Source organism: Pseudochaenichthys georgianus, chromosome 19, assembly GCF_902827115.2.
Source record: "Pseudochaenichthys georgianus chromosome 19, fPseGeo1.2, whole genome shotgun sequence".
Taxonomy (NCBI): Eukaryota; Metazoa; Chordata; class Actinopteri; order Perciformes; family Channichthyidae; genus Pseudochaenichthys; species Pseudochaenichthys georgianus.
The window spans coordinates 27,594,081-27,619,385 of NC_047521.1; the positions used below are offsets into that span (position 1 = coordinate 27,594,081).

The window sequence follows — 25,305 nt, forward strand, 5'->3', positions numbered from 1 at the left end:
TATCGTGATCTGCTTTGGATAAAAGCCTCAGCGGAATTAATTCTCTTATAACAATTGTTTTCAATTGTGGTTCTTGGCATGGCCATCTCACATGGCACGCCTCTGCTGATCCTCGAGGCGTCTTGAGATGCAGATATAGTGACCATGGAAAGTAAGCCGAGACGCAGGTGTGCTCCGCCCTCAGAAAGCCCTCTTAGTTCACAGATTGCAAACAGGCAGGCTGTGGAGCTGGAGAGGAAGCAGACCTAATCAGCCGCTGACAGATGGCTCGCCGATCTCCCGCCGCCACCACGTTGGAAACGGAGAGGCCGCCCACAGCGAGGTTGGAGAGGGCGAGGCGATGATTGTTATTGAAAATGAAATGTCCATCAGTTGGAAGGAGCAGTTCGGGGGAGGAGGGTTGATTCTCTGATCCGGAGATAAACAGAGAGCTTTGTGCGAAACAGCAGAGCTGGGAAGTAGTGGAGTACAAATACTTCATTACTGTACTTAAGTACATTTTTCTGGTAGCGGTACTTTAATCCACAACTTTTTACTTCTCACATGTTGAACACAAATACCTGTACTTTCTACTTCTTACATGTTGAACCCAAATACATGTACTTTCTACTTCATACATGTTGAACTCAAATACCTGTACTTTCTACTTCTCTCATGTTGAACCCAAATACCTGTACTTTCTACTTCTTACATGTTGAACTCAAATACCTGTACTTTCTACTTCATACATGTTGAACTCAAATACATGTACTTTCTACTTCTCTCATGTTGAACCCAAATACCTGTACTTTCTACTTCTTACATGTTGAACTCAAATACCTGTACTTTCTACTTCATACATGTTGAACCCAAATACATGTACTTTCTACTTCATACATGTTGAACTCAAATACCTGTACTTTCTACTTCTCACATGTTGAACCCAAATACCTGTACTTTCTACTTCTTACATGTTGAACCCAAATACCTGTACTTTCTACTTCTCACATGTTGAACACAAATACCTGTACTTTCTACTTCTTACATGTTGAACACAAATACCTGTACTTTCTACTTCTTACATGTTGAACACAAATACCTGTACTTTCTACTTCTTACATGTTGAACCCAAATACATGTACTTTCTACTTCATACATGTTGAACTCAAATACCTGTACTTTCTACTTCTCATGTTGAACCCAAATACCTGTACTTTCTACTTCTTACATGTTGAACCCAAATACCTGTACTTTCTACTTCTTACATGTTGAACCCAAATACCTGTACTTTCTACTTCTCACATGTTGAACACAAATACCTGTACTTTCTACTTCTTACATGTTGAACACAAATACCTGTACTTTCTACTTCTTACATGTTGAACCCAAATACCTGTACTTTCTACTTCTCACATGTTGAACACAAATACCTGTACTTTCTACTTCTTACATGTTGAACACAAATACATGTACTTTCTACTTCTCACATGTTGAACTCAAATACCTGTACTTTCTACTTCTCTCATGTTGAACCCAAATACCTGTACTTTCTACTTCTCACATGTTGAACACAAATACCTGTACTTTCTACTTCTCACATGTTGAACTCAAATACCTGTACTTTCTACTTCTCTCATGTTGAACCCAAATACCTGTACTTTCTACTTCTGACATGTTGAACTCAAATACCTGTACTTTCTACTTCTCTCATGTTGAACACAAATACCTCTACTTTCTACTTCTCACATGTTGAACTCAAATACCTGTACTTTCTACTTCTCACATGTTGAACTCAAATACCTGTACTTTCTACTTCTCTCATGTTGAACACAAATACCTCTACTTTCTACTTCTTACATGTTGAACCCAAATACCTGTACTTTCTACTTCTCACATGTTGAACTCAAATACCTGTACTTTCTACTTCTTACATGTTGAACTCAAATACCTGTACTTTCTACTTCTCACATGTTGAACTCAAATACCTGTACTTTCTACTTCTCACATGTTGAACTCAAATACCTGTACTTTCTACTTCTTACATGTTGAACTCAAATACCTGTACTTTCTACTTCTCTCATTTCCCAAACAGCTGGTTCCTTTAGTCTGAATGTGTGTTGGTGCGTGGTCATTATTCTTTAGAGTCACTGCGTGCCTATTGGTTGGAACACGATCCGTGTATCCATCACTTCCTGGTCTTCTCTAAAGAAGAGGGACCAATGGAAACGTTGTCATGTTGCCGTTGGTCACCATGGAAACATTCATTAGCTAACAATGACATTATTGTTCTATTGATATAAAGGGAGGTCAGGTACTCTTTAAAGCAGCTGCTAGTTATGGGTACTTTTTACTGAAGTACACTTCAAAGCCTCTTTACTTTCACTGAGTAAAGAAGTTTAATCAGTACTTCTACTTTCACCAGAGTATTTTTGAACACGAGTATCTGTACTTCTCCTTGAGGAAAGGATGTTTTGCCATCTCTGAAAACGCGTCTCTGAATCAAGAGTTTCGTGCTTTGATTTATAAGCCGTCGTATAACAATCATTCCAGGAAACCTCATTTCTTTCCAGCACACATATTTCATGCCCTCATACCTTCGGGGGGAATTGCACCCACTGCCATCACTCATGTTACTAAAAGGAGCTCTGTACATCAAATATTTACATTCAATATGAGAAAGGAGGTGTCTCTGCACATCTATTGAAGGTCTATAGAAGAGATAGAGAATGCATAGGTCAACGATTGTTGGCTTTTTGCTACATTTCGGACATTTGGCTGTTTTTATTTGTTGATTCGGTTTTTTTATTCCTTTGTTTTGTCGTACTGCTGAGGGGGGTATCTCAGTTAATGAGCTGCTGGTTCATTTGACATTTTTAAAGAGTCCTCTCCTGCTGATGTCCAGGTGTATATCAGTATGTAGTGTCTCTACTTTAAAGAGTCCTCTCCTGCTGATGTTCAGGTGTATATCAGTATGTAGTGTCTCTACTTTAAAGAGTCCTCTCCTGCTGATGTTCAGGTGTATATCAGTATGTAGTGTCTCTACTTTAAAGAGTCCTCTCCAACTGATGTTCAGGTGTATATCAGCGTGTAGGTCTCTACTTTAAAGAGTCCTCTCCTGCTGATGTTCAGGTGTATATCAGCGTGTAGTGTCTCTACTTTAAAGAGTCCTCTCCTGCTGATGTTCAGGTGTATATCAGTATGTAGTGTCTCTACTTTAAAGAGTCCTCTCCTGCTGATGTTCAGGTGTATATCAGTATGTAGTGTCTCTACTTTAAAGAGTCCTCTCCTGCTGATGTTCAGGTGTATATCAGTATGTAGTGTCTCTACTTTAAAGAGTCCTCTCCTGCTGATGTTCAGGTGTATATCAGTATGTAGTGTCTCTACTTTAAAGAGTCCTCTCCTGCGAAAAGGAGAGGACCGCAAAGGGAAAACCTAAATAGCATAATAGGGCCACTTTTAAGTTTGTCAATACAGTGATTTTGTGGCATTAACATTCCTGTCATCCAACATTATTAGGATTGTTAAAAGTGTGATGAATGAGGAGAATAAGTGGTGACAGAGCGGGGTTATATTCTCAATACACAGATGTCAGGTGTGTGTGAAGCGTCGCCGTGTGACTGTTCTCTGAGCAGACGTGGCTCCTCTCTGATCTCAGTGATGAAGGCAGTTATTGCTCGGCCTGCTGCGGACACTAATCTCAGCTTCTGCTCCACCTCAGGCAGCGCTAAGCAGCATGCTAACAGCTCAGCATCACAGTGTGTGTGTGTGTGTGTGTGTGTGTGTTGGTGTGTGTGTGGGTGTGTGTTGTGTGTGTGTGTGTGTGTGTGTGTGTGTGTGGTGTGTGTGTGTGTGTGTGTGTGTGTGTGGTGTGTGTGTTGTGTGTGTGTGTGTGTGGTGTGTGTGTGTGTGTGTGTGTGTGGTGTGTGTGTGTGTGTGTGTGTGTGTGTGTGTGTGTGTGTGTGTTTGCCTGCAGCGAGGAGAGGGATGTGTGTTATGCTCTTTTGAAAGCATTGCACCAGCACGGACAATGGTTTGGATTTGTTGAAGCGAATGCAGGTGCAGGTTTTCTGAGTTTGTATCTTCATGGTTTATTGCGCTGATGGTAAGTCGCTAAAATGTAATGGGGTCCCTCAGGGCTCTGTTCTTGGTCCCCTCCTCTTCTCCCTGTACACAAACTCGCTCGGATCTGTCATTAGCCCGCATGGTTTTTCATACCACTGCTACGCTGACGACACCCAACTCATTCTGTCCTTTCCCCGCTCAGAGACCCAGGTCGTCGCACGCATCTCTGCTTGTTTAGCTGACATCTTTCAGTGGATGTCTGCTCATCACCTCAAGCTCAACCTTGACAAGACTGAACATGGTTAAACCGTAACCCCAGCGCGTGCACTCCGCTCTGCATCAGCCAAACGACTCGCTGCACCCTCGCTGCGAGGGGGACCCAAGTTCCCATCAGCAGAAACACGTGGGTTTGCTATCCTGGCTCCAAGATGGTGGAATGAGCTCCCATTGACATCAGGACAGCAGAAAGCTCACACACCTTCCAGACTGAAAACTCATCTCTCTCGACTCCACCTCCAGCGATAGAACTATTAACAAAGCACTTATATACTAATAAAGGACTGGTTTACCTAAAGCCAGTTGAGTAGCACTTGAAATGTGTGGCTCTATGAAACCTGATGTACTTTATGTTTTCTTCAAGTTTGTATCTTGTTGGTCGAACGCACTTATTGTAAGTCGCTTTGGATAAAAGCGTCAGCTAAATGCAATGTAATGTTAATGTTAATGAAAGTGTTGACACCATTTAGAGTCTTTGAATTTCTAATGACAATATGTTACAAGTTAATTTAGTTTTGGTTTCTTTATAAGGGAAAATATATTACTTCAGTGCAATCATAACTAAATTGAGCACAGTTAAAACTATAACACAACAAAATAATCAAGAAATGGAAGAAGAATTGCTCAAAATAGTGTTTTTGTTGTAATATTTTTTGTAAACAGAAAATTCACATTAACAGCTAATTTATCCAAGCAAGGTGTATAAAATAAATAACTTAAAAACTGTTTATCTATTTTCTTTTTAATCCAGAATGTATAGAGTCACACTTTGTGAATGGTCTTTTTGGGGGAATCCTACCGGAGTACATTATCGGTTAAACCATTTTTTTATTTCACTAAACTATATTCTTTTAGCGAATGTGTTTTGGACACACATCACCTACAGATAATTTAAAGATGTACAATAAATGAAGAAAGCCGCCCTACAGTCTAAGCCTATCGGTGTATCAGGAGTTGGAGCCAGCCCTAACTTTAAGCTTCTGCCAAAAAAAACGCCCTTTCCTTAAATCGCTTTTACCATTTTAAATGTGGCGTGTCTTTGGGAGTTTTTCTTTGGTCCAAGGACAAAGGGGTTTTACGCTCTGCACACTTTTAAGCCCTCTGAGATGTGTCATGTCATTTGAGATATTGCGCGATAAAAAACACCATTTGATTTGATAACCTCCGGAGCGTAGAACACTAGGACTTCAATGTGTGTGCTGCTCGTTTATGACAAAGACAGAAAGACAGAGTTCCCGTCGTGGAGTCACGCAGGTCTGTGAGCGTGTTTGACAGCAGCTGAGTGGATCACAATGCTCTTTCTTTCAGCCTACCTACCTACCACTAGCTACCTACCTACCTACTACCTACCTACCTACACTACCTACCTACCTACCTACCTACCTACTACCTACCTACCTACCTACCTACTACCTACCTACCTACCCACCTACCTCTACCTACCTAGCTACCTACCTACCTACCTACCACCTACCTACCTACCTAGCCACATGTGTGAAAGTGAGTAGCACTGGCTGAGGAGGAACCAATTGACATGCAGGAAAGAGAAGACCTCAAACAGCTTGATAGAGCCTTTTTAAAGCATCTCTGTTTCCGGGGTCTTGACCTGCTCCCACTGAACACACCTGAACCCAAGCTAAGACCGATCTGATTGGCTCATCGAGTTACCCTTCAAAGGACGCGCCGGGCCTTTGCTCACAGTTAGAAGGAGAACACAGTCCTGCATTAGGATCATTGACAAACATTACCGTGATCTATTCTGAGTTGATGAGTCCCGCAGAAACGTTCGATGCTGTCAGGGTACACGAGGTGGTGCTGATTGATACTCCAGAGGCAGCGTCAATGGGTGATTATCTCAGGACACACAACACACAACACACACACACACACACACACACACACACAACACATGAACACACTCCATCTTCACGAGACCGAGCCCACAATAGCTTTATTGTTTCGCTACCGCATGTGCCCTTTCCCCAACGCCTTATCACACACACACACACACACACACTACACTCACTCACTCACTCACGCCTCACTCACTCACTCACTCACTCACTCACTCACTCACTCACTCACACACACACATACACACTCACACACACACACATTGCTGTTACGTTCATGCAGCAGTAACATCCTTTGTTAGCTTGAGCACTGTCTTACCACTTCTGCTCGGATAAGCCCTAAAGGCAACAACAACACGACATCATCGACCTCCCAGCTCCTCTTCCTCCTCCTCCTCTTCCTCCTTCTGCACATTGTTTGCAGAGCCTCATCACTGTGTAATTAAAGAGCTGCAAAAAGTCCTATAGCTTCTTTTCTCCGTATGGCCTATAAGTCGCCCTTCGGCTTCTCCGTGTACGCTTGTGTTTCCATGTCAGGGGGCGGGCTGCATCCCCTTGTGTGTGAGGAAGTAAAAGACTGATGAGGTTAGAAGGAGATGTAAATCTGTAATTCTTTCTAAAATCAAAATATCTTGTTATCAGTTCTCCCTACGACAAGGACGCCCTCACTCAAGCGGTATTTTGTTGCTTAAAGGAGGTGTTTTTTCGTGTTTCTAGTCCATTCCATGATCAGCTGAAGTCGATACGGATTCTCAATGCTCTGAATGCAGTTCTTTGATCACTTGCAGTCGTGCCGCGGAACAGGATTCATAGAAAGCTCCCCAACAAGAGACTTGAGCTGCTGTCAGCGCTGCCTTTGATCCGTCAGATGCATAAGGTAAAAAGCAGAGATTATCATTCTATCGAGGGAAGGATTTAGTCCACACAGGATGTCGTAGGAAGGTTGCATTTTCAGATAAGCATGCGTAGAAACATGTGTGGCTTTTGTGGAGACAACGAGGGGGATGCCTACACAAACACGTCAGCACTCGATAGCATGAGAAAAAGACCAGGGGAGAGCGAGCGGTCTCAGCGGTCGCCCCGGGCTCTGGAACGACCTGCCCCCTCGTGTCAAATTGTCGCCCACTCTTGAAGCTTTTCAGTCCCGCCTAAAGAGCCACCTCTTTCCCCTCGCCTCCCAGTCAGCCTGAGCTGAGTCTCACCTATTTGTATGCTTTCACTGTCTGTCCACAGCCTTTATGTGCCTTGTACTTATTCTTATGTGTGCCTTTTATCTATTCGTGTAATATTATATTTTATTATAATGTTATGTTCATTGTGAAGCACTTGGGCAAACCCTCTGTTTTTAAACGGTGCTATATAAATAAAGTGGATTGGATTCTAGTCGTCAGATTAAACCGTAGCAATGGATGGATTAAGAGAACATGGGACATGCAAAGGCACAACCCCTTTAGGGGCAAGACGCGTGGACGTGTTGGTGATCTGAACTGTTTTATTGTCATTTTCTGCCAGTTTGTGCTCATAATAATAATAATAATAATAATAATAATAATACATGATACTCGTATAGCGCTTTTCAGGAAACTCAAAGACGCCTTTATAGTTGTTGCGTGACACTTTTATGCAGTAGTGTAGTGTCTCAGTAAAATTACAATCGTCAAAGTCTACACATCTCCCGTCACCGACTGACGCCCCCCCCCCTGCACCTCGGCTGAGTATTGAATGTCTGTACGCAGAGCTTAGAGTACATGACGGCCAGTCCACACTACGGCTTCAAAGCTTGAAGCTGGGCGTGTCTGAAGCTCGACCAACAACCAATCACATGAATCTCCCGCCCCCTGACACACACGCAGCGGTTTGATTGGCTAGAGCTTGCACTGGCGTATGATTTGATTGGCTGACGCTTCCACCGAAAGCTTCAGAAGCTTCAAAAGTTGAACATTGCTCAACTTTTGCACCCTGAAACGCCAGGAAAGTGTGTGTGCTTCCCACAATGCAGTTCGGCGAGAAGTGACGTCACCCCATTCAAAGTGAGTGGGCAGACGCGTTGGAAACCGTTTTTGAAGCTGTCGAAGCCGTAGTGCGGACGGGCCGTGTTCTGAGTTTCTATCTTGACGGTCGAACGCACTTATCGTGATCTGCTTTGGATAAAAGCCTCAGCGGAATTAATTCTCTTATAACAATTGTTTTCAATTGTGGTTCTTGGCATGGCCATCTCACATGGCACGCCTCTGCTGATCCTCGAGGCGTCTTGAGATGCAGATATAGTGACCATGGAAAGTAAGCCGAGACGCAGGTGTGCTCCGCCCTCAGAAAGCCCTCTTAGTTCACAGATTGCAAACAGGCAGGCTGTGGAGCTGGAGAGGAAGCAGACCTAATCAGCCGCTGACAGATGGCTCGCCGATCTCCCGCCGCCACCACGTTGGAAACGGAGAGGCCGCCCACAGCGAGGTTGGAGAGGGCGAGGCGATGATTGTTATTGAAAATGAAATGTCCATCAGTTGGAAGGAGCAGTTCGGGGGAGGAGGGTTGATTCTCTGATCCGGAGATAAACAGAGAGCTTTGTGCGAAACAGCAGAGCTGGGAAGTAGTGGAGTACAAATACTTCATTACTGTACTTAAGTACATTTTTCTGGTAGCGGTACTTTAATCCACAACTTTTTACTTCTCACATGTTGAACACAAATACCTGTACTTTCTACTTCTTACATGTTGAACCCAAATACATGTACTTTCTACTTCATACATGTTGAACTCAAATACCTGTACTTTCTACTTCTCTCATGTTGAACCCAAATACCTGTACTTTCTACTTCTTACATGTTGAACTCAAATACCTGTACTTTCTACTTCATACATGTTGAACTCAAATACATGTACTTTCTACTTCTCTCATGTTGAACCCAAATACCTGTACTTTCTACTTCTTACATGTTGAACTCAAATACCTGTACTTTCTACTTCATACATGTTGAACCCAAATACATGTACTTTCTACTTCATACATGTTGAACTCAAATACCTGTACTTTCTACTTCTCACATGTTGAACCCAAATACCTGTACTTTCTACTTCTTACATGTTGAACCCAAATACCTGTACTTTCTACTTCTCACATGTTGAACACAAATACCTGTACTTTCTACTTCTTACATGTTGAACACAAATACCTGTACTTTCTACTTCTTACATGTTGAACACAAATACCTGTACTTTCTACTTCTTACATGTTGAACCCAAATACATGTACTTTCTACTTCATACATGTTGAACTCAAATACCTGTACTTTCTACTTCTCTCATGTTGAACCCAAATACCTGTACTTTCTACTTCTTACATGTTGAACCCAAATACCTGTACTTTCTACTTCTTACATGTTGAACCCAAATACCTGTACTTTCTACTTCTCACATGTTGAACACAAATACCTGTACTTTCTACTTCTTACATGTTGAACACAAATACCTGTACTTTCTACTTCTTACATGTTGAACCCAAATACCTGTACTTTCTACTTCTCACATGTTGAACACAATACCTGTACTTTCTACTTCTTACATGTTGAACACAAATACATGTACTTTCTACTTCTCACATGTTGAACTCAAATACCTGTACTTTCTACTTCTCTCATGTTGAACCCAAATACCTGTACTTTCTACTTCTCACATGTTGAACACAAATACCTGTACTTTCTACTTCTCACATGTTGAACTCAAATACCTGTACTTTCTACTTCTCTCATGTTGAACCCAAATACCTGTACTTTCTACTTCTGACATGTTGAACTCAAATACCTGTACTTTCTACTTCTCTCATGTTGAACACAAATACCTCTACTTTCTACTTCTCACATGTTGAACTCAAATACCTGTACTTTCTACTTCTCACATGTTGAACTCAAATACCTGTACTTTCTACTTCTCTCATGTTGAACACAAATACCTCTACTTTCTACTTCTTACATGTTGAACCCAAATACCTGTACTTTCTACTTCTCACATGTTGAACTCAAATACCTGTACTTTCTACTTCTTACATGTTGAACTCAAATACCTGTACTTTCTACTTCTCACATGTTGAACTCAAATACCTGTACTTTCTACTTCTCACATGTTGAACTCAAATACCTGTACTTTCTACTTCTTACATGTTGAACTCAAATACCTGTACTTTCTACTTCTCTCATTTCCCAAACAGCTGGTTCCTTTAGTCTGAATGTGTGTTGGTGCGTGGTCATTATTCTTTAGAGTCACTGCGTGCCTATTGGTTGGAACACGATCCGTGTATCCATCACTTCCTGGTCTTCTCTAAAGAAGAGGGACCAATGGAAACGTTGTCATGTTGCCGTTGGTCACCATGGAAACATTCATTAGCTAACAATGACATTATTGTTCTATTGATATAAAGGGAGGTCAGGTACTCTTTAAAGCAGCTGCTAGTTATGGGTACTTTTTACTGAAGTACACTTCAAAGCCTCTTTACTTTCACTTGAGTAAAGAAGTTTAATCAGTACTTCTACTTTCACCAGAGTATTTTTGAACACGAGTATCTGTACTTCTCCTTGAGGAAAGGATGTTTTGCCATCTCTGAAAACGCGTCTCTGAATCAAGAGTTTCGTGCTTTGATTTATAAGCCGTCGTATAACAATCATTCCAGGAAACCTCATTTCTTTCCAGCACACATATTTCATGCCCTCATACCTTCGGGGGAATTGCACCCACTGCCATCACTCATGTTACTAAAAGGAGCTCTGTACATCAAATATTTACATTCAATATGAGAAAGGAGGTGTCTCTGCACATCTATTGAAGGTCTATAGAAGAGATAGAGAATGCATAGGTCAACGATTGTTGGCTTTTTGCTACATTTCGGACATTTGGCTGTTTTTATTTGTTGATTCGGTTTTTTTATTCCTTTGTTTTGTCGTACTGCTGAGGGGGGTATCTCAGTTAATGAGCTGCTGGTTCATTTGACATTTTTAAAGAGTCCTCTCCTGCTGATGTCCAGGTGTATATCAGTATGTAGTGTCTCTACTTTAAAGAGTCCTCTCCTGCTGATGTTCAGGTGTATATCAGTATGTAGTGTCTCTACTTTAAAGAGTCCTCTCCTGCTGATGTTCAGGTGTATATCAGTATGTAGTGTCTCTACTTTAAAGAGTCCTCTCCAACTGATGTTCAGGTGTATATCAGCGTGTAGTGTCTCTACTTTAAAGAGTCCTCTCCTGCTGATGTTCAGGTGTATATCAGCGTGTAGTGTCTCTACTTTAAAGAGTCCTCTCCTGCTGATGTTCAGGTGTATATCAGTATGTAGTGTCTCTACTTTAAAGAGTCCTCTCCTGCTGATGTTCAGGTGTATATCAGTATGTAGTGTCTCTACTTTAAAGAGTCCTCTCCTGCTGATGTTCAGGTGTATATCAGTATGTAGTGTCTCTACTTTAAAGAGTCCTCTCCTGCTGATGTGCAGGTGTATATCAGTATGTAGTGTCTCTACTTTAAAGAGTCCTCTCCTGCGAAAAGGAGAGGACCGCAAAGGGAAAACCTAAATAGCATAATAGGGCCACTTTAAGTTTGTCAATACAGTGATTTTGTGGCATTAACATTCCTGTCATCCAACATTATTAGGATTGTTAAAAGTGTGATGAATGAGAGAATAAGTGGTGACAGAGCGGGGTTATATTCTCCATACACAGATGTCAGGTGTGTGTGAAGCGTCGCCGTGTGACTGTTCTCTGAGCAGACGTGGCTCCTCTCTGATCTCAGTGATGAAGGCAGTTATTGCTCGGCCTGCTGCGGACACTAATCTCAGCTTCTGCTCCACCTCAGGCAGCGCTAAGCAGCATGCTAACAGCTCAGCACATCACAGTGTGTGTGTGTGTGTGTGTGTGTGTGTGTGTGTGTGTGTGTGTGTGTGTGTGTGTGTGTGTGTGTGTGTGTGTGTGTGTGTGTGTGTGTGTGTGTGTGTGTGTGTGTGTGTGTGTGTGTGTGTGTGTGTGTGTGTGTGTGTGTGTGTGTGTGTGTGTGTGTGTGTGTGTGTGTGTGTGTGTGTGTGTGTGTGTGTGTGTGTGTGTGTGTGTGTGTGTGTGTGTTTGCCTGCAGCGAGGAGAGGGATGTGTGTTATGCTCTTTTGAAAGCATTGCACCAGCACGGACAATGGTTTGGATTTGTTGAAGCGAATGCAGGTGCAGGTTTTCTGAGTTTGTATCTTCATGGTTTATTGCGCTGATGGTAAGTCGCTAAAATGTAATGGGGTCCCTCAGGGCTCTGTTCTTGGTCCCCTCCTCTTCTCCCTGTACACAAACTCGCTCGGATCTGTCATTAGCCCGCATGGTTTTTCATACCACTGCTACGCTGACGACACCCAACTCATTCTGTCCTTTCCCCGCTCAGAGACCCAGGTCGTCGCACGCATCTCTGCTTGTTTAGCTGACATCTTTCAGTGGATGTCTGCTCATCACCTCAAGCTCAACCTTGACAAGACTGAACATGGTTAAACCGTACACCCCAGCGCGTGCACTCCGCTCTGCATCAGCCAAACGACTCGCTGCACCCTCGCTGCGAGGGGGACCCAAGTTCCCATCAGCAGAAACACGTGGGTTTGCTATCCTGGCTCCAAGATGGTGGAATGAGCTCCCATTGACATCAGGACAGCAGAAAGCTCACACACCTTCCAGACTGAAAACTCATCTCTCTCGACTCCACCTCGAGCGATAGAACTATTAACAAAGCACTTATATACTAATAAAGGACTGGTTTACCTAAAGCCAGTTGAGTAGCACTTGAAATGTGTGGCTCTATGAAACCTGATGTACTTTATGTTTTCTTCAAGTTTGTATCTTGTTGGTCGAACGCACTTATTGTAAGTCGCTTTGGATAAAAGCGTCAGCTAAATGCAATGTAATGTTAATGTTAATGAAAGTGTTGACACCATTTAGAGTCTTTGAATTTCTAATGACAATATGTTACAAGTTAATTTAGTTTTGGTTTCTTTATAAGGGAAATATATTACTTCAGTGCAATCATAACTAAATTGAGCACAGTTAAAACTATAACACAACAAATAATCAAGAAATGGAAGAAGAATTGCTCAAAATAGTGTTTTTGTTGTAATATTTTTTGTAAACAGAAAATTCACATTAACAGCTAATTTATCCAAGCAAGGTGTATAAAATAAATAACTTAAAAACTGTTTATCTATTTTCTTTTTAATCCAGAATGTATAGAGTCACACTTTGTGAATGGTCTTTTTGGGGGAATCCTACCGGAGTACATTATCGGTTAAACCATTTTTTTATTTCACTAAACTATATTCTTTTAGCGAATGTGTTTTGGACACACATCACCTACAGATAATTTAAAGATGTACAATAAATGAAGAAAGCCGCCCTACAGTCTAAGCCTATCGGTGTATCAGGAGTTGGAGCCAGCCCTAACTTTAAGCTTCTGCCAAAAAAACGCCCTTTCCTTAAATCGCTTTTACCATTTTAAATGTGGCGTGTCTTTGGGAGTTTTTCTTTGGTCCAAGGACAAAGGGGTTTTACGCTCTGCACACTTTTAAGCCCTCTGAGATGTGTCATGTCATTTGAGATATTGCGCGATAAAAACACCATTTGATTTGATAACCTCCGGAGCGTAGAACACTAGGACTTCAATGTGTGTGCTGCTCGTTTATGACTAAAGACAGAAAGACAGAGTTCCCGTCGTGGAGTCACGCAGGTCTGTGAGCGTGTTTGACAGCAGCTGAGTGGATCACAATGCTCTTTCTTTCAGGGCAATTATGTTAAACGATACGCTAGCAAAGAGCAAGTGGCTGCAGGCGATGACTCACCGTTTCAGTCTTACATAACTCTGCACTTCTCTTGAATCATGACACGGTGTTTTCCTTGTAAACAGCACTGCAGCTCAGCATTTAATAACCTTTCCACAGCGCCATCATGCTTCTCACCTCACGCTGTGATTGTACACAATGCTAATTAAATCGGAGCATACAGTGGGTCATGTGGCAGCTATTAGTCAATGACATGACTTGTAAACAGTGTAGCATCTACTATGGATAGATGATGGATGGATGGATGGATGGATGGATGGTGGATGGATAGGTGGTTTATGTGTTGATGGATGGTTGATGGATGTATGGTTGGTTGGATGGATATAGTTGATGGATGGATGGATAATGGAAGGATGGACTGATGGACGGTTGGTTGGTTGTTTAATTGATTGATGGATGGATGTATGGTTGATGGACTGATGGACTGATGGATGGATGGATGGATGGATGGTTGGTTGGTTGGTTGGTTGATGGATGGATGGATGGATGGATAGATGGACGGTTGGTTGGTTGGTCGGTCGGTCGGTCGGTCGGTCGGTCGGATGGATGGATGGATGGATAGATGGATAGATGGACGGTTGGTTGGTTGGTTGGTTGGTTGGTTGGTTGGTTGGTTGGTTGGTTGGTTGGTTGGTTGGTTGGTTGGTTGGTTGGTTGGTTGGTTGGTTGGTTGGTTGGTTGGTTGTTTAATGGAAAGATTGTTGAATGGATGAATGAATGGATGGTTGATTCTCATCTCACACTGATTGTATACATTGCTAATTAAATAGTGCCTACAGTGTATAATGCGGCAGCTATTATTCAATTGTAACGTCTTAAAAACAGTGTTTTTTAAGAGTTTTAGTTTTCATTTATTCACTTTTCTTTGGCGTCTCTTTCTCCACAGCTGGGTTTCACATTACACAACCAATGCATGTAACCCCCCCACTGTCACTCCTTACCTTTACCCCTCCCCTCCCTGCCTCCCCTGGCTGTCTTCCCTCTATCATTTTCTTTACCAAAATCCTCCTTGTTTTCCATCCATCTGTCAACACCAAACGTCCCTGTCTCCGTGTTTACCCACATACATTTTTCAGCATCCTTCTTCAAATATGAAAAGTTTCTCCTGCAGTTTGGTGAGCCGCTCCCAGATGGCTCAGTGTACTTGGGAATGGGAATGAGTTTTTACAACATGTCGGGTAAATATTTCATTTTAGAGGAACATGGATTAGCATGCTAGAGTTGTTCTAATGAGGTCTGGCTCATACAGAATGTTTGGATAGATTTATTTAGAGACATCCATCTGATCGTTCAAGTAAAAAATGGACAGACTGTCAAAGGATGATCAGAGAAATCCATTAATCTAACTCCAAAATGATTGATGGAAAAATAGACGGACGGACGTTCAATGGGTTTGGATGGATGGAAGAATTAAGGAAAGACCGACAAACATCCATTAATGTATCTTACCGTTGAATTGGATGGATGGATAGAGAGACATTCATTCGTCCATCCATATAACCTTCCAATGGATATTTGGACAGACAAATGGATTGGAGAGTGCAGGGATCAATGGTTGGACGGATGGATGGATGGACGGGCGGGCTAGTGGACGGATGGATCATTAAATAAATGGATGGATCGATGGAGGATGGATGGACAGACGGACAGAAGGAATAACAGACGGCGTATGGATGGACGGACGAACGGGTGGATGGATAATTAAATAAACGGATGGAAAGATGGACCAACGGAAGATGGATGGATGTGAGGATGGATGGACAGACTGTTAGATGGATGGAGTAACATACCGCCCAACTCTGTCAAATTGATAGATGTGGGGATGGATGGATAGAAAGAAACAAGAGCCTGAACATAAGAGCAAAATGTGAGCTGCAGCAGAGGGACGGCCAGATTTAGCAGAGGGAGTGTGTGGGCGGCAGGAAGTGTGTGTGTGTGTCTCTGTGTGTGTGTCTCTGTGTGTGTGTCTCTGTGTGTGTGTGTGTGTGTGTGTGTGTGTGTGTGTGTGTGTGTGTGTGTGTGTGTGTGTGTGTGTGTGTGTGTGTGTGTGTGTGTGTGTGTGTGTGTGTGTGTGTGTGTGTGTGTGTGTGTGTGTGTGTGGTGTGTGTGTGTGTGTGTGTGTGTGTGTGTGTGTGTGTGTGTGTGTGTGTGTGTGTGTGTCAGAAACTTGAGGGAACACTGTCCAGACAGAGTCGGGGATGTTCTGTATGAAAGGCGGATAAGCAGCTCTGTTAGTGTGGCGTTAATTCAGAACAAACTGGAGGTGTACCGCTGACACTCGGTCTGTTACAAATCTCTGCACTTCCGTTTGACTCAGAACTAAATGTATTTTTAACATTAATTCATCCGAGGAAGGATGCTGCCGAGCACATTTTCTGTTTTCTACAACGGCCTGCTTAATATTTACACAGATGCGCACGTCCACACCGACATCTGACACTGTTGTGGATGCTTTCTTGCAGGAATCAGCACTGATGGCTTTTGTTACACTGCAAGGTGTTGCATTGTCCTTGATATAAAGAAATCCATACTTTCCTGGTTTTATATTAAAGCAGCAATGAGAGCCAGTGGCGGCACCAGGGTATGGCTGGGGTAGGCTACAGCCACATGAACAACGATGTTAAAGTAGCATGTTGAGAACACGGATTGCGAAAATCTACCGGTCGTGTCCACAACACACAAACTGATCCTGCTGTAACAACAAGTGCACGTTACTGACGCAATATGGTCGAGACCATTCGGCTTATGCTAGAAGAGGGGTGCAAGGAATAGTCCAAGTAGTGGGGGAGTTTTAGTCACGGCCGCGGTCAGATCAAAATGCCTCCGAATGCAATTTGAATAGACCTGCAGCCAATCAGAGCAACGAAACGTTGGGTCTCCGTCAAGCCTTACTGATGAGATCAATCGGAACCGCCATTCAGTATCCCCATTGGATCGTCAACGTGTACTATCATACGTCACGTTCACAGTGATCCCTTTTTATTTACTACAAGACAAATGTGCCGTTTTATTTTACAGTTCAATTTGGATTGAGACAGAGAAATAATCTAAACCTCACGAGTGGCGTTTCACTGTCAAGGGGGCGATATAGCGTGGATGTAATTACATCGCAAATACTGACTTGAGCCCCACCAGAGATTACCCAACACAAATACTCTGGCGCCGCCACTGATGAGAGCCATATGCCCAACAACAAGCATTGGCTTTTACTGTCAAGGTGCTAATAACAACAACAACAACAACAACAACAACACATATTTACTTTTATGCCGGTGGCAATTTTAAAAGAGCCATAGTCTTTTTCAGGATGATGTTGATGGATGGGTTGAACACACATAGAGCTTTTTACCCAGGATACCACTGTGACGTATATGAAACCAACAGATAACATGCATTTTAATAAGTAGATACAATACAAAGTTAGTACTAAACCATTCGTGTCTATGTCAAGTTGTAACGTAGCGCAGCGCATGTCCACTGCTTATTTTAACCCAAACCATGATCTTTTGCCACAAAGTTGGATCAAGTCAGTAGCTAACATTTCTTAACCCTTACGGCGTGCGTTGAAGCTTCCATCGCTTCTGCCCATTCACTTTGAATGGGCTGATGTCACTTTTAGCCGAACTGCATTGTGGGAAGCGCCGTGGAGCGTTGCTGGCGTGGCTCGCTGCAAAAGTTGAGCAATGTTCAACTTTTGACGCCTCGGCGGAAGCGTCAGCCAATCGGATCATATGCCGGTACAAGCTCTAGCCAATCAAACCGCTGCTTGTGTGTCAGGGGCGGGAGATTCATGTGATTGGTTGTTGGTCGAGTTTCAGACACGCCCGCCGGCAAGCGTCAACGCACGCCGCCGTGTGGACGGGCCGTTAGATGCCCTTAGAGTGGCTGGACCCTACTCTCTTCCATAAGTGGGTCAAAAAGGACCCGTATTAGAATAATGTGTTTTTATGCCATTTTTGTCATTTTGATTAAGAAAAATCACCTGTATAATTAATTTAGTATTATATTTTGTTCCACACTAGAAATATTTTATATTTAATTTTTCACTATTTATAATTTGACATTTTTTTTACATTTTGAAAAGAACTTCCATAGAAAATACATGCGGGTCATTTTTGACCCACTTATGGAAGCTCAGGGTGGAAATACAAAAACTACAATTTGTATATATAATAGCTGGAATATGAAATGATAAAACATTTTTAATTACAAAGATACTTCAAGAAAACCACCTCACCGGGTCAAAGAAGACCCACTTATGCATCTAAGGGTTAATCCAAACCAAGTGTTTTTGGCCTAGGTTTAGTCCGTCTAATAGCATTGGTGTCACGATCTTAGTTGTATGTCATGATTTTATTTTGCTATTCTGTTCTCCCTGTGTCTTCCTCCCTGTCGTCAGTTTCCCTGTGTGTCTGATTGTCTGATTGTGTTCACCTGCTGCCCTCGTGTTTCTCCTCCCTGTCGTTAGTTTCCCTGTGTGTCTGATTGTCTGATTGTGTTCACCTGCTGCCCTCGTGTTTCTCCTCCCTGTCGTCAGTCTCCCTGTGTGTCTGATTGTCTGATTGTGTTCACCTGCTGCCCTCGTGTTTCTCCTCCCTGTCGTCAGTCTCCCTGTGTGTCTGATTGTCTGATTGTGTTCACCTGTTGCCCTCGTGTTTCTCCTCCCTGTCGTTAGTTTCCCTGTGTGTCTGATTGTCTGATTGTGTTCACCTGTTGCCCTCGTGTTTCTCCTGCCTGTCGTCAGTCTCCCTGTGTGTCTGATTGTCTGATTGTGTTCACCTGTTGCCCTCGTGTTTCTCCTCCCTGTCGTCAATCTCCCTGTGTGTCTGATTGTCTGATTGTGTTCACCTGTTGCCCTCGTGTTTCTCCTCCCTGTCGTCAGTCTCCCTGTGTGTCTGATTGTCTGATTGTGTTCACCTGTTGCCCTCGTGTTTCTCCTCCCCCGCCCGGCTGTGTCCCGTCTCGTGATTACCCCTCCCTGTATTTAGTCTCTGCCTGTGTTGGTTCATTATGTGTCGTTCATGTCTCCCTTCGTGTTGGTCTTTGTTTGGATGCTACCTCGTACCTGTTCTTGGATTCTTGTTTTTGTTCAGCTTTTGAAAATAAAGCTCGCCTTTTGTTTCCTTTTGAAACCTGCTTCCTCCTCAATCTGCATTTGGGTCCTATTTTCCCCCAACCGTGACAATCGGCTTATCACTTGTGATGGACTCATCCCACTAGACCAAGAGAGACACAACCATCAGCTTTGTCTGTTGCTTATTGGTAGCAGTGTGTTCGTCTTCCCCGTGGTAAATCTTTCTCTTGACCAATGGATGACGTGAATCACTTGTGTGTGTGGAGAGCCAGGTATTGTTTACCTGTGCTGACGGCACTGCTCTTCACCTTCTAACAGTGGATGAGTCTGTTTCGACAGTCCTTCGTTAAGCCGTTTAACTAACTAATAACTAATGCACTTTGATTCGTACTGATTCTACCGTGTATCTTCATTATGTATTGAACTGTAAAAAGTGTCCTGACTGCAAGTGTTTTATTCTATCTAATTAAATAGCCTCTTCTGAGCAGTACATGTGTTGCAACAGGCCCGAATGAGGCATTGCGATTGGCTGTAAATTAAGAGACACTTAAAATAATACAATAAAATATAATGACTCAAGAGTTTGACGCTTGCCGGCGGGCGTGTCTGAAACTCGACCAACAACCAATCACATGAATCTCCCGCCCCTGACACACAAGCAGCGGTTTGATTGGCTAGAGCTTGTACTGGCATACGATTCGATTGGCTGACGCTTCCGTCGAGGCGTCAAAAGTTGAACATTGCTCAACTTTTGCAGCGAGCCACGCCAGCAACGCTCCACGGCGCTTCCCACAATGCAGTTTGGCTAAAAGTGACGTCACCCCATTCGCAGTGAATGGGTAGAAGCGTTGGAAGCTTCAACGCCGCTGTGTGGACGGGCCGTGATAGTGTTACAACAATATAGTGGTTAGGCAGTTTATACATTTGTTTTAATCTAATTAGTAGCTTTTTGAATGATTGAGAGAAAATATATTTACGTCTGTAACATTTTGTAATTATTTATTTTATAATTTTGAGGTTTTTGAATTATTTTGAGTATAGTTTCATTTGCATTGGGTATGTGTTACCTTTAATACTTTAAGCACATTTCGCTGATTATACTTATTTTGTTAGTCGGTTGAAACAGAGTGTCTTTTGACATTGTGGTATTTGTACTTTTACTTTAAAAGAAAGATCTGAATTCCTTTTTACACCACTCCAATTACAAGGTAATGTTAACGGGGGTAATTTCGAGGTATAGTACTCATATCAATTAAGTAATATAGCAATCACTCATGTCAGCTTTAAAACTTGATGCTTTGCTACTCATTGTTGTCTTCTTATTAAGTGGTAATGATGATGTAAACACTTTGAATTGCCTCTGTGTCTGAAAATGTGCGAAAAAATAAACATACCTTACTTTATTCATATTATACATTTCATACGGTACAATATGCCTACAGTCACACATGTACTGGATGTATTGTCTGTTTGACCCGCTCGTCCTCTTTCCTCCTCCTCAGGTATGCGGATCCTGGTGACTCTGCTTCTGGACACGCTGCCCATGCTGGGGAACGTTCTGCTGCTCTGCTTCTTCGTCTTCTTCATCTTCGGCATCGTGGGCGTGCAGCTGTGGGCCGGCCTGCTCAGAAACCGCTGCTTCCTGGGAAACTTCTCCATGTGAGTCAAACGTGTACTAACTCAACGGAAGTAGTGGGGTACAAATACTTTAAGTACATTTTCTGGTATCAGTACTTTACTCCACTACTTATTTTTCTGACAACTTTCTACTTTCTACTTCTTACATGTTGAACCCAAATACCTGTACTTTCTATTTCTTACATGTTGAACTCAAATACCTGTACTTTCTACTTCTTACATGTTGAACACAAATACCTGTACTTTCTACTTCTCACATGTTGAACTCAAATACCTGTACTTTCTACTTCTCTCATGTTGAACTCAAATACCTGTACTTTCTACTTCTTACATGTTGAACACAAATACCTGTACTTTCTACTTCTCACATGTTGAACTCAAATACCTGTACTTTCTACTTCTTACATGTTGAACACAAATACCTGTACTTTCTACTTCTTACATGTTGAACTCAAATACCTGAACTTTCTACTTCTTACATGTTGAACACTAATACCTGTACTTTCTACTTCTCACATGTTGAACTCAAATACCTGTACTTTCTACTTCTTACATGTTGAACACAAATACCTGTGCTTTCTACTTCTTACATGTTGAACACTAATACCTGTACTTTCTACTTCTCACATGTTGAACTCAAATACCTGAACTTTCTACTTCTTACATGTTGAACACTAATACCTGTACTTTCTACTTCTTACATGTTGAACACTAATACCTGTACTTTCTACTTCTCACATGTTGAACTCAAATACCTGAACTTTCTACTTCTTACATGTTGAACACTAATACCTGTACTTTCTACTTCTTACATGTTGAACACTAATACCTGTACTTTCTACTTCTCACATGTTGAACTCAAATACCTGTACTTTCTACTTCTTACATGTTGAACACAAATACCTGTACTTTCTACTTCTTACATGTTGAACTCAAATACCTGAACTTTCTACTTCTTACATGTTGAACTCAAATACCTGAACTTTCTACTTCTTACATGTTGAACACTAATACCTGTACTTTCTACTTCTCACATGTTGAACTCAAATACCTGAACTTTCTACTTCTTACATGTTGAACTCAAATACCTGAACTTTCTACTTCTTACATGTTGAACACTAATACCTGTACTTTCTACTTCTTACATGTTGAACACAAATACCTGTACTTTCTACTTCTCACATGTTGAACTCAAATACCTGTACTTTCTACTTCTCACGTGTTGAACTCAAATACCTGTACTTTCTACTTCTCTCATTTACCAGAGTATTTTTAAACACGAGTATCTGTACTTCTACTTGAGTAAAATAGATGTGTACTTTTGCCATCTCTGCCCTTAGGACTCTATGCCAGTCTATGTTTCATGCAAATTGACCCAGTAAAACCGTAGATACGATGACTTAAAGTTAATTCAAACATTTGGTTTATTTCGCACGCTCAAATGTACGAACAATTGAATGTGGCCGACATTACATTTGTATATCTTCGCCGTATTTTATAATTTTACGAAGCGGAAAATTATATAGCTGTAGAGTGGTGCAGGAGTGAGTCTTCAAGCTGTTGTTCTGTTGTGTAGTTATTGTGAGTGTTTTTATAGTTACCACTTCGACATTTTTTTTTCCTTTTATGCATTGTCTTGTATCTCTTTGTTGTCTTTTTGAGTCTTCTCTAGTCATTGTGAGTCTCTTTGAAGTTGCCTTGCATCTCTTTGTAGTTATGCTCAAAGCAAGATTCACTGAAAAAGACAGAACAAGAGCTCAGTGTCTTTGCACAATAAGAGCCGGTATGTACGCCTGCATTGGCCTTGAAAAACCTACCTATCCATTTCAAACGTTGGCTGGATTTACTTATCGTCCTATTAGAGCTGAAATAAACCCATATGTGACTTCAAACAGCTGTGCACGAGGCTCAAGGTAGACCTTTAAATAAAACCTTGACCCTGTCTTAAAGTAGGTCACACAGGGAGGTTATAGAGTCTCATAATGATGAATGAAAAAGTGACAAGCCCTGGAATAATGAGAAAAGCCCCCCTGGAACACGAGCCCCTATAACTTATTCATTTCTCTATAGGATGTATGACGACTCTGCTGTCATGTAAGGTTCATAATGGCTTTGCGAAGAGGAGCTTGGGTCTTCTTCTTGTATCTGAGAGGTCTTTCGACGGATGGCGTCTGAGTCATTTGTTTTAATGCCTGCTGCATATTGTAGTGCTTCAGCAGCAGCTGTTTACTGCGCTGACAGTTTATTAGACTGATGGATGTGAGGAGAAATATCCCATGCGTCATTTTGGGGTGAGATAAATCATTTCATACTGAGCTCATCAAACCAATAAGTGTTGGCTGTGAATCAGATTTTAAGATATAAACATAAATAAGAGAGTGTGAGGTGTTCCTGATGTGAGTAAGTTCATTCCTACAGCGTAGAAATCAAGAGAAAGTGAAATACAAACACAAAGAGACCTGAAAAATAGGTTTAATGAGACACAAAGACAGTGAAGAATTCCACAAGAGGACTACAAAGAGATACTACATGACTACAAAGAGATACACAACGACTACGGAGAGATACACAGCGACTACAAAGAGAAACTACATGACTACAAAGAGATACACAACGACTACAGAGAGATAATACATGACTACAAAGAGATACACAACGACTACAGAGAGATACACAACGCCTACAAAGAGAAACTACATGACTACAAAGAGATACACAACGACTACGGAAAGATACACAACGACTACAAAGAGATACTACATGACTACAAAGAGATACACAACGACTACAAAGAGATACTACATGACTACAAAGAGATACACAACGACTACAAAGAGATACACAACGACTACAAAGAGATACTACATGACTACAAAGTGATACACAATGACTACAAAGAGATACACAACGACTACAAAGAGATACTACATGACTACAAAGAGATACACAACGACTGCAAAGAGATACTACATGACTACAAAGAGATACACAACGACTACAAATAGATACACAACGACTACAAAGAGATACTACATGACTACAAAGAGATACACAACGACTACAAAGAGATACTACATGACTACAAAGAGATACACAACGACTGCAAAGAGATACTACATGACTACAAAGAGATACACAACGACTACAAATAGATACACAACGACTACAAATAGATACTACATGACTACAAAGAGATACACAGCGACTACAAAGAGATACACAACGACTACAAAGAGAAACGACATGACTACAAAGAGAAACACAACGACTACAAAGAGATACTACATGACTACAAAGAGATACACAACGACTACAAAGAGAAACTACATGACTACAAAGAGATACACAGCGACTACAAAGAGATACACAACGACTACAAAGAGAAACGACATGACTACAGAGAGATACACAACGACTACAAAGAGATACTACATGACTACAAAGAGATACACAACGACTACAAAGAGATACACAACGACTACAAAGAGATACTACATGACTACAAAGAGATACTACATGACTACAAAGAGATACACAACGACTACAAAGAGATACTACATGACTACAAAGAGAAACTACATGACTACAAATAGATACTACATGACTACAGAGAGATACTACATGACTACAAAGAGATACACAACGACTACAAAGAGATACACAACGACTACAGAGAGATACTACATGACTACAAAGAGATACTACATGACTACAGAGAGATACTACATGACTACAGAGAGATACTACATGACTACAAAGAGATACACAATGACTACAGAGAGATACTACATGACTACAAAGAGATACACAACGACTACAAAGAGATACACAACGACTACAGAGAGATACTACATGACTACAAAGAGAAACTACATGACTACAAAGAGATACACAACGACTACAAAGAGATACTACATGACTACAAAGAGAAACTACATGACTACAAAGAGATACACAACGACTACAAATATATACTACATGACTACAAAGAGATACACAACGACTACAAAGAGATACTACATGACTACAAAGAGATACACAACGACTACAAAGAGAAACTACATGACTACAAAGAGATACACAATGACTACAAAGAGAAACTACATGACTACAAAGAGAAACTACATGACTACAAAGAGATACACAACGACTACAAAGAGATACTACATGACTACAAAGAGATACACAACGACTACAAAGAGAAACTACATGACTACAAAGAGATACACAACGACTACAAAGAGAAACTACATGACTACAAAGAGATACACAACGACTACAAAGAGAAACTACATGACTACAAAGAGAAACTACATGACTACAAAGAGATACTACATGACTACAAAGAGAAACTACATGACTACAAAGAGATACACAACGACTACAGAGAGAAACTACATGACTACAAAGAGATACACAACGACTACAAAGAGAAACTACATGACTACAAAGAGAAACTACATGACTACAAAGAGATACTACATGACTACAAAGAGAAACTACATGACTACAAAGAGGTACACAATGACTACAAAGAGAAACTACATGACTACAAAGAGAAACTACAAGACAAAGAGAAACTACATGACTACAGA

General features: G+C 41.5%; 1 protein-coding gene across 1 annotated transcript in view; it reads left to right on the forward strand.

Moving 5' to 3' along the window:
- The window catches only part of cacna1g (calcium channel, voltage-dependent, T type, alpha 1G subunit), a 250,441-nt gene that overhangs the window by 61,591 nt on the left and 163,545 nt on the right, over positions 1–25,305 (forward strand). The window contains exon 4 of the mRNA XM_034107161.2: positions 20,575–20,731. Within this exon, the coding sequence (XP_033963052.1) occupies positions 20,575–20,731 (157 nt within the window). The remainder of the gene's footprint in view (positions 1–20,574; positions 20,732–25,305) is intronic.